At 23.5% G+C, this 10,561-nt stretch overlaps 2 protein-coding genes across 3 annotated transcripts; one reads left to right on the top strand and one right to left on the bottom strand.

Annotated features, from left to right (window-relative positions):
* Positions 1 to 6,447, bottom strand: LOC100576346 (protein PFC0760c). The gene is made up of 2 exons (XM_006569936.3): positions 544 to 6,447; positions 1 to 260 (listed from the first exon to the last, which is right to left on the bottom strand). Exons 1-2 carry the CDS (start codon positions 6,244 to 6,246, stop codon positions 18 to 20), a joined length of 5,946 nt encoding a protein of 1,981 aa, XP_006569999.3. The 5' UTR covers positions 6,247 to 6,447; the 3' UTR covers positions 1 to 17.
* Positions 6,448 to 7,421: 974 nt separating this feature from the next.
* Positions 7,422 to 10,135, top strand: LOC552325 (protein germ cell-less). 2 transcript variants are annotated; one of them, XM_624700.6, is made up of 8 exons: positions 7,422 to 7,736; positions 7,977 to 8,100; positions 8,197 to 8,293; positions 8,367 to 8,736; positions 8,808 to 9,077; positions 9,381 to 9,599; positions 9,674 to 9,764; positions 9,833 to 10,135. In XM_624700.6, the coding sequence occupies exons 1-8, from the start codon at positions 7,591 to 7,593 to the stop codon at positions 9,962 to 9,964; spliced, it is 1,449 nt and encodes a 482-aa protein (XP_624703.1). In that variant the 5' UTR covers positions 7,422 to 7,590; the 3' UTR covers positions 9,965 to 10,135. The 2 variants fall into 2 exon arrangements, with proteins under 2 accessions (XP_624703.1, XP_006570000.1); XM_006569937.3 differs by lacking the exon at positions 9,381 to 9,599.
* Positions 10,136 to 10,561: the final 426 nt, after the last annotated feature.

The following is a 10,561-nucleotide window of genomic DNA, read 5'->3' as shown; positions in this document are numbered from 1 at the left end:
TTAGTAACATTTTGAACTTAATATATCTTATGTTTAATTTTATGAAGATTAAAGTCGTTAAAATTATATAAACGCAAATTGCAAATATTACATACAAAATTATGAAAAATGTTCATATGCAATTGCAATAAATCTTCAGAAATGAATTTTTTCGCACAATAAGAACATATATATCGAACTTCATAAGTTGTAACATTTGGCTTAGTTACTTCATACTGATTGCTCGTCATTTGGTAAACATCAGAAAAATTTACTAAATTCTGTAAGTAAAGAATTAGAAAATAAAAATACATGTGATACTAATGATTTAATTAATTCTTTAAGTTGGGAAAGTAGATCTATTCGCTTATATAATAGATTAGTAATATCAATTTTGATTTATATTAGAAAATTAAAATTACAAATTAATTTTTGTAATTAAAATCATTATTGTCTTATTCATATTAATAAAATTATTACATATTATTTTCAAAGCGACGAAATCTACAAAAATAATCTAATTCAAAGAATTAATTATTCATGTATAATTGGAATCACCAATACCTGTGATTGCTGCATATATTGAGCATTTATAATTGTTGTTGGTTCATTGTAAACTTGTGATTGATATATTTGTTGCTGTGTTGGTTGTTGCACAAATTCTATTGTTGATACATTCTGTATAGTAGGAGTAGCTTGATTCATCACTATTGACATTCCACCAGCGTTATGATTTAAATTTTTATAATAAAGAGAAGAAACATTTTCTGTTATTGGTTGATTAGTTATTTGCTGATTTTGTTTAAACATTGGAGTACTTTTATCTGAATTATTTGTAGTAATATAAGGATATTGATAACATTCAGGCAAAGAAGTATATTTAATTCCTGATTGATTTATATTTGATTGTTGAAATTGTTCATAACTTGAATTTTGGTTTTGCATAATTCTTGTCTTTGTTTGTAAATTATCAATTTCTTTGAGTTCTTTATGCTGCTCACTATGTTGCAAATATTGTTTTTCACAGCTAATATGATTATCTGGTAAGTTATGTTTTAACAAGTTTGATACATTATCTGTAGAAAAATCGCAATAATGACATTTATATTTATATTGATTTGAATTAATTGTATTATCGAAAGAAGACATTTGATCATTTTTATTCATAGAAGAAGACATTGTATATGCTGTATTTACATTTTGTTGTATATTAATAGTTTTTGCAATTTTATTAGATTCATCATTTCTCTTCAAAATAGAAGGTGATATAGTTGTTCGAGCAATATTGCAAGCTGGTAAATTCTTATGATATGTTGCTGTTACTTCTTGTGGAGAAGATGAATATTTATTTTGATTTATATTCGTTTGCAATCGCTGCTGTTGTTGACTATTTATTACTGTATTATATGGCTGCAAAACTTGAATTTCAGAGACATTTAATTGCGAATTTGAATTAGATAAAGACAATGGTAATATATTTGAATTTTTTTGAGATTGCATTGTTTTTTCGTATAATGATTTCTCAAATTTGTTCGAAGTAAAATCTATAAATTGTTCTGAAGATAATTCTTTTTCTGTAATTTTATGTTGTTTATCATTTTCATTCAAAATATTATGACTTTTAAAATGATTGATTGAATCATCAATATTTTCAATAACGTGATCATCAAATTTGTTTAATTTTACAGGATCTCTAAGCTCTGCAAGAGTTTTCACTCTTAAGAATCCCTTTCTTGGTGGAATTTCTTCTTCCTCTGATTTTAATAGTGTCGTCAAAACTGATTCTAATTCTTTTGTAGTTGAAACTATATCTTGAGGTTCATTATTCTGAAGAATTGGTTGAATATTCTTTATGATTAATTGATCATCTGTTGTTTTAATTTCTGGATCAAATTGATTGTTATTATTATTATTAATCTTTTTTGAAGATATATGTGAATCTTGCAAAACATTCGTATATTTAACATTTGAATTAAACATTTGTGAATTTAAAATATTTTGTGAAGATTCTAAATTTGTAAAATGTGAAGATGTTTCAACATTTGGATTAGTTATTGGTGATTTAGTTATATTATTTTTCAACATTACATTAGTTTGATTAATACAAGACGTTTCTAATATAGTATTAGAAGTAATTTTTTTTTCCTTACTTTTTTCATCATTTAATGATTCTGATTGATTTATCAAATCTATTACTAACTCAGAATCATCTTCATTTCCTTCTAGTATCTTGATTAATTTTTCAGTATCATTGTCTACACCAGATTTTGTTGAACAAATCTTATTTATTTTTTTTATTGTTTGAGTTTTCATTTGTGATGTTTTCTCTACAGACTGTTTCTCAACAGTTGATATTTCTGTAAGATTGGAAGTATGATTTTTCTTTGATAATACTGCAGAGTTATTATGATTTGTAACTTGATCAGTTTTAAAATATATCTGTTTATGAATAGTAATATGTTCTTGCATATTTTGAGAAGATTCAAAACCAATATTACAAAAATCACAAATAAATTTTGCTTTTTCATAATTTACTATACAGGATAACACATTATAACTCTCTTTATGTTCTTTAGCATGTTTTATAAAAGAATTTAAACTATTATGATATTTAGTATTGCAATGTATACAAGTAAAATTTACATGAATTATGTTATGCTTCAACCAATGATCTTCAAAATCATAAAAATTTTCAGTTATTACCATACAAATACTGCAAATAAATACTAATTTTGCAGTTGCAAGTGATATACAAAGAAATTGAGGATCACTAAAATTATGTTTACTTTTTATGTGTTCATAAAATTCATTTTTTTTAAAACTATTGTCACATAAATTACAAGTTACTTTTATTGTCAAATGTGTCTGAATGTTATTAGAGTTTTCTATAGTTATATTTTTAAATAAATTAGATTTATTACACTTTTGAATATGTTCTTTTAAGTCAATTTCATTAATAAAAGGTAATTTGCAATTGTCGCAAACATATTCTGCAACTTGAATATAATCTTCTGTAGGTATATTTAAATTCATTGAAGAATTCTTTTTTAATTTTGAGTTTATTATAGAATTCTTTGGAAATGATTGCTCACTAGCTATCCATAAAGAATCTCTTGCATGCTTTGACCAGTGAATATAAAAAAGAGTTCCTATTCCACAAAATATAACTTTACAAATGTTGCATCGAAAATCCATTGTAGAATTTTCTTTAAAACGGGCATGTATCTCTAAATGATGACGTACATCTTGAACTGAATTAAATATCATACCGCAAGTAGCACAAAATAAATTTGGAGAACGACCATTGTTTAAACAATTCTGATTACAGTCTGCATATTCAGGAAGACGATAATGAGTCTCAAAACATTTTATAGTTCTATATAACACTCTACAAGTATGACAAAGAAGAACTATTTCAATTTGCAAACAATTTTCATTGATTCCGGATTTATTGTGACATTTACATATTGTAAATGATTTTTTGCTACATTCTATTTTATTTATTTTCTTTTTATCTAATTTCATTGGTAATTCTATATTTTGTATTTCATTTTCAGTGAATTCTATATCTTTAATTTTAGAATTTTCTCTAATTAATTTATCTGATTTATGATTATCTGATTCTTGTATACATAATAATTCTTGTTTACTGTTAATTTTTTCATTTATTTGAATTGCATTAGATATTATATTTTTACTGTCAATAGGTTTTTTAGTTTTGCTTTGTTTAAATTCTTTCGTCCTTTCACTCTCATTTAATTTTTGTTTTGCAACTTTATAAGCTTGTTGCAATTCATTTTCTGTATGTAAATAAATATGAGCTGCCAAATCAGTTTTTGTTAGAAAATTTTTTAAACAAATACTACATTCATTTGAATTATTAATATGTTCAATCTTTTTCTTTTTTTTCTCTTTATTTATTAAACTTTTTGTTATATCTTTTTTCTTTGATTGTTTATTATTACCAATAAATTTTGACACATATTCCATATTTTTTTGTTCAGATATTTTTGGTAATTCTAATATTTTTCTTTCTGAAATACAAGTTACGATTTCTTGAGATTTTTCAGATGATTCATTAGTATTTTTCAACATATTTGGTAAAGTATTACTTTGCTTTTGTGTATGAATAATTAAATGTGACTGCAAATCAGAATATTCTTTAAAATTAAGATCACAAACAATACATTTATAAGTAGAAGTTTTAATTTCTTTCTTATCTTTAAATTTTTTATCTTTTATTGGAGATATCATGGAAGAGTAAGTTACAACATTTTTTGTAGTATCTTTAAGATGTGTATTAACTTTCATGTTTTCTGGAATTGATTTTTGTTTACATAGAGAACTTTTTACTTTTTTTTCCTTTAAGCATAACATTTCATTAGTGGATTTTGTTGCAGAATTTATGTCCAACATATTTATTGACTTTTTAACATTAACAGTATTTTCAAATATATTTGATGAATTAGAAGTTTCATTAATAGACTCATCTGAAGAAGATAATAATATAGGTTTAGTAATAGAAAGTAAATCTGATATTTGTTCTGAATGATTAATTTCATTTTGTTTAAATCTTTCTTCAGATTTGTTTTCAAATATTTTTGTTAAATTATGACAAGTTTTTTGAATTTCTAAATTTTCCTCTTTTTTTACTTTTTCTTTATTAATTGAATTTAAAGATGACTTTTTTGGAAAAATTAATAATGGTTCAATTATTGTATTTCTGCTTTGTATTTCTTTGGCATTTATGCAAATATTTTTATTTGCAGTTTCGCAAATGTTTAAATTTGAAGTATGATTTATAGATTCTTCAGAATTAACATTAGCATTTTTAAATGTACATGATATTTTACTTATAGATTTTTTATTTTTTTGAGATTTTGAAACATTAAAAGTTGTTGAAGAATTTATATATGTTTCTATCAATTTCTCAATTTCTTTAGCTGAATATTTATTATTAAAGTTTTTCAAAGCATCAAATTTTATTAAAAAGATTCTTAATTCTTTAAAAAATTTGTATTTTTGTATAAAATGTCTACTAGAATTAAATTTTTGTATTGGTTTTTGAATATTTTTGTCTTTTAAAATTGGTTTTTCAATTGCCATAAAATCATGATTTTTTCTATTTACAGAAGTATCATTTTCTATAATAGTTACAAGATTTAATTCTGAAGGCATAAAATTGAAATTATTTTCTTGTATATTTTGATCAAGATCATTGTTTTCATCATTAGGATTATATATTGTAGATAATTTATTTAATACAGTTAATTCCTGCTGTGATATATTTTCCTTTATATTTAAATTTTTTTTATCTGATAGATTAAATAATTCATTAGTATCATCTAATGATGCTATTTGCAACATTGGATTTTCATCTATATATTTTTTTTTAACATTTTCATCTTGTGCTATGTTAATTTCTAATGTTTCCTCTGGTAAATTTTTTTTCAATCTTTTTATTTTATTTAAAGTAATTTTATGTATATTGTTATTTTCATTGTTATTATTATTATCATAATCATGATTCATGTCATTTTTATGTTTCTTTTTGAAATTCTCTTCTTTAGTAATTTTTATAATTTCAGAATTAGAAGATTTATTATTATTATTTTCATTATGCTCATGTGATTGTGGAATTTTATTTACATGAGAATTAATTATTGCATTTTCAGTTTCTTGATTTTTAACATATTCATTTTTATCACTATTTATAGATAATAATTCTACTGATTCTGCAATAAATGCATTTAATTCGGTTTGAGTTTTTTTTATGCATGCCGTTCTTATATTTATTGCACATTCTTTAGTTGAAATTGTTTTTGCAAATGTTTGTGCTATTTTATTGATTACTTCATCTATTTTGTGTAATTTTATGCATGGTTGCTTAATGTTTTTTGATAAATTTTTTATAAGCAATGTTTTATCTTTATTTTTTGTTTCTTTAGAAAATAACACATTTTGAGATTTAGTTTTAATTTTTGAATTACATAAATGATGTACATGATTATATTTAGAATTTATTCTTTTAACATAATCTTTAGTTTTTCGTTTTCTATTCTTTGATATATCTTTTATTTGAGTTGTAAATGAATCTTTTTTACAGCATTTTTTTATCTCTGATTTATTTATTGGTAATTTTATGATATTTACATAAACCGGCTTACACAATTTATATAAAACTTGTAATTTATTTTCTTTCTTTGACAATTGTTCCATAGCATTATTTTTAAATCTTTTTCTTAACGTATAAGAATTACTTTTCATGTTTTTTTTTTATATTTTGTACTTATACACTGGTTTTTGAGATAATAATGGCGTTTACTTTTTTTGAATAATTATTAGATGAATATTAATTTTTATTAAAAATTCCTTTTATCAAACACAATGAAATTAACGTAGAACTTAACTATATTACTTAAAAAATAAATTATTGTACAAATTAAAAATTATAAACATATCTATATTTTCGAACATGAATCAATCATATTCAAGTGAGCAAAATGCTATATATATAAAAATCAATTGCTAACATTTTAGTCTGATACATAGAATGGTATGGTAACTATATATAAAATATGTTGCAACATATATTAAAAAAATAAAATAAAAATTTATATATATATACATTTATATAAGTTTATATAAATTTAAAGATATATAACAATATTTGAAAAAATTTTTGAATAAATTTTTAGTAAAATTTTCAAATTAATTAATATATAGTTTATATTTTATATTTTTTATAAAACATTAGTTACAAATATATTATATTTATATGGCTAGAAATATCATAAGATGGGATACGAAAAATTTTTTATCATGCTATCTTGTTTATAAATTATACATATTTATTTTAATAAATTTATTGAAATTGACCAATTGAATTCGTATTCTTCACACAAAATTTTTTTTACATGAAATGTCTTATTCATAAACTTTTCATTAATTCAATTTCCAACGAATATTTTTGGAATTATTTTATTATATAGATTTATATAAATCTATTTAAACATTTGCATCAAATAAGTACTTACATATTTAATGTAAATTTATATTTTATTAAATTGCATTTGATTGGATACTTTCAAGAAAAGAAATATCCAATTGGAAGAGTATATAATACTTGAATGTTATAATATATAGTGTATGTTATAATATATAGTGTATAATCTATAATATATAGTGTATAATATATAGTGTATAATCTATACACTAATAATAAATAAATTTGTAATATTCTATCTATATTCTATATATATAATAAGTATATATTTATGTATATATATTTGATGTATCAATGCTATTGTATTTTGACTATATTTTTTGTTATGTCATATGTTTACATTTTATATATATAGATATATATATATATATATATGTATTTATATTGTGTGTGATGTGCGCGCGCCCGCGCACATACGTGCGTGCGCATACGTGCGTGCGCATACAATTTCAAGAGGGATATCTACATAGACTTTCCTCTGTGTACTGAACACTGGCACTGGCAGCGAAAATACAGTTCCTGTATTAAAAACAATGTTGAGAATATTCAATAATTTATCGGTGATCGAACTGAAAATTTCTTTTGCTCATTGAAACACAAAGACAATGGGAAATTACGTGAGCAAAATTGCATCGATGTCAAACAATGCGATGCATTCCATGTATCGCGGTCGTAAACGAAAATGTATCGAGGAAGATGATTTTGATTCTGAATCGGATTACATCGATCGCACTCTTCAAACGCCAAAAAAGTATACAAATTTTGAATAAATAATCTTAATTCAATAACTATAATTGATTTTTAATGCAATTGAATTTTTAATAGTATTAAACAATGTTTGCATCATCGAAAAAAATAACTTCTTAATTTTGTAATTGCTATCTAACAATATATGTCGTCAATTGATTATTAAAATTGCTTTCAATCTCAATAATTTTATACATATAAATTAATTATATCGTAATTAATACATTTTTTTAAATTCATACAGAAGGAAATTGTTGACAACAGCACAATACATTTATAAAACATTATTCCAAGAAGAAAAAGGAAGTGACATAACTGTACTAATGTTGGGAAAAGCATGGAGATTACATAAAGTTTATATCAGTCAGGTAAATTGCTTATTTTAATGTTTATTGTATATATCATGCAAATTTATATATTTTTTACTTTTTATTTTAAATTATAATATATAAATTTTTTTACAGAGTCCATATTTTGCAAGTATGTTTTCAGGATCTTGGAGGGAAGCAAATGAGACAGTTATAAGCGTAGAAATTGCTGATCCTAACATTACATTAGATTGTAAATAATTTTATTTAAAAATTTTTTATTTTAATTGATAAAAATATTTTTTTTTATTTATATATGTTTTCAGCTCTTTTGACAGTTTTTGGTTCCTTTTATCAAGATGAAGTTAGTTTAGAACCAAAAGATGTCATATCAATTTTGGCTACCTCCACCTTATTTCAATTGCAAGGATTAATTGACCAGTGTACGGATATTATGGTAGAGACAACAAATATAAAGACAGTTGTTCCTTATTATAATGCTGCTGTATCTTATGGTGTACCAGTGGTAAAAACAGCAGCAAAACGATGGTTAGAAGTTAATCTTTTGGGATATGGATGGTTACATCCAACTTTTTTAAAAGAAATTACACCTGATTTAATGGCTGAATTAATTGCTAGTCCAGATTTAATTGCTATGCAAACAGAATTTTGCATATACATGATGTTACGAGTATGGTAAATAGTGGAATATTGAAATAAAACTATTTCTAAATAGGACTATTATATAATTCTAAATAATATTTTAGGTTGTTTGTTCATGTACACAATAAAGAGGAAACACTTCAAATTGATGAATATTTTAGAAATCATAAATGGACAAAACCATTTCTTACAACAGAAGAAGGCAAAGAATTTGCAGCTCCTTTTAAAGCATTAAGAATGAAATATCTTTTGTTACATGATCAAGATGTAAAAATTTTATATAGTGACAATTTAATACCACATGAGTGGTTGCACAATGCATACAAAGAACAATGGTTACATTTATTAAGAATAGATGCGAATAAAGATCGAGGGTAAGTTATAAAAGTTTTTACTTTTTCTAAACGAATCCTTGATCTGTACTTAGGTCGATGGACGTAGTAAAGAGTCTCAAATATGTGCCTTCTTTTTTCTTCCCTTCCCTTTTATAACCAGCTTTGTGGGCAGAATTTTCACTCTAAAAAACCTACTCCCATGTTTGTCCTACTTTAGGTATCTGTGTAATTCATTTATACATAATACCGAAGTAATTAACGTTATAAATAGAAAACACAAAAGTAAAATGTAATTTTTTTTTTATTTTTTTTTATTTTTTTTTTTTTTTTAAATTATTTTAGACCAAAACAAATGAGTGAAGAAGAATTCGCTCGTGAATGTTTCCGTTGTGGAAGGTGCATCGAAAAAGCTGGTGAACATATTTGGAGATGGACAGCATTTCATTTTGGTTTAGATTTGGTGGTGTGCTTAGATAGTACTACTTTAAGAATTAAAAGGAATCACAGATTAGATACAGATCACATAAAAGCAAATCATAGCAAACATAATATAATTCTGAAGTTAGTATTAGTTTAAAAATAATGATCTTTTAAGTAATTATATAATTAAAATTTTGAAAAAAAATTATTTTCAGAGTAAGTCTAATTTCATTAGATGAACAACGTCAAGTAAAACATATTCAGAGTTCAGGTATGCTTAGGTTATCACTCCATAAGAATGAAGAAGTAAGTAATATTTATAAATTTTTTAATTGTAAAAAATTCAAATCATTAAAGTCAAATTTACACTTTAGAAACAGGTAATGTCTTTGGATAAACAACTCACTTATCCTTTGTATATATCAGTCAACATGCAAGTAGTTACTCCATTTGTATCAACAGAAGAGGAAAAATCAGCTGATATAGTAATATTCTCGGATACTTAGCATATTAAACATTTGAATTGAATATAACAACGTACGCTTATCTCAGATAATAATCCGGTTGTTCCAATTTGTAATACTTGAATACGACTAAGTGCTATAAATTTTGTTACTCTCACGTGACGTTTATATTATGGAGATTCTAATTTCTGATTAAAACTTTTATAAACTCAAGAGCTTCTAGTCGACTAAATGGAATTATGAAGTTAGTAAGAAGAAGAATATAATTTCTTCCATTTGTACTTTTCAGATATAATGGAGATACTTATTTTTTCTAACTTAAAATCACACTTATTACTTATAGAAATACATTAAGGCTATTTAAAAAAAAGTCAAATATAAAAATTTTATTTTTTAATAATTGCAACTAATTGAATGTTAAATTTAAAAAAATGTAATGTGCATAAAATATCACACAGTATTATCCATTTGCTTTCACACTGCTCTTTATGCATTTATATATTTATATAATGACATTAATAACAGAATAGAATAATTTTTTAATTAATAATTTTATACATTCAATAAATATTAATAATGTAAGTGCATAAATGAATTCATAGACACGCTGATCGAGTGCTTCTGTGTCTTCCGACCAAC

Source organism: Apis mellifera, linkage group LG5 (assembly GCF_003254395.2).
Source record: "Apis mellifera strain DH4 linkage group LG5, Amel_HAv3.1, whole genome shotgun sequence".
In the NCBI taxonomy this organism is placed as follows: domain Eukaryota; kingdom Metazoa; phylum Arthropoda; class Insecta; order Hymenoptera; family Apidae; genus Apis; species Apis mellifera.
The sequence above is the reverse complement of the archived record's forward strand: the minus strand, read 5'-3'. Positions and strand labels throughout refer to the sequence as shown.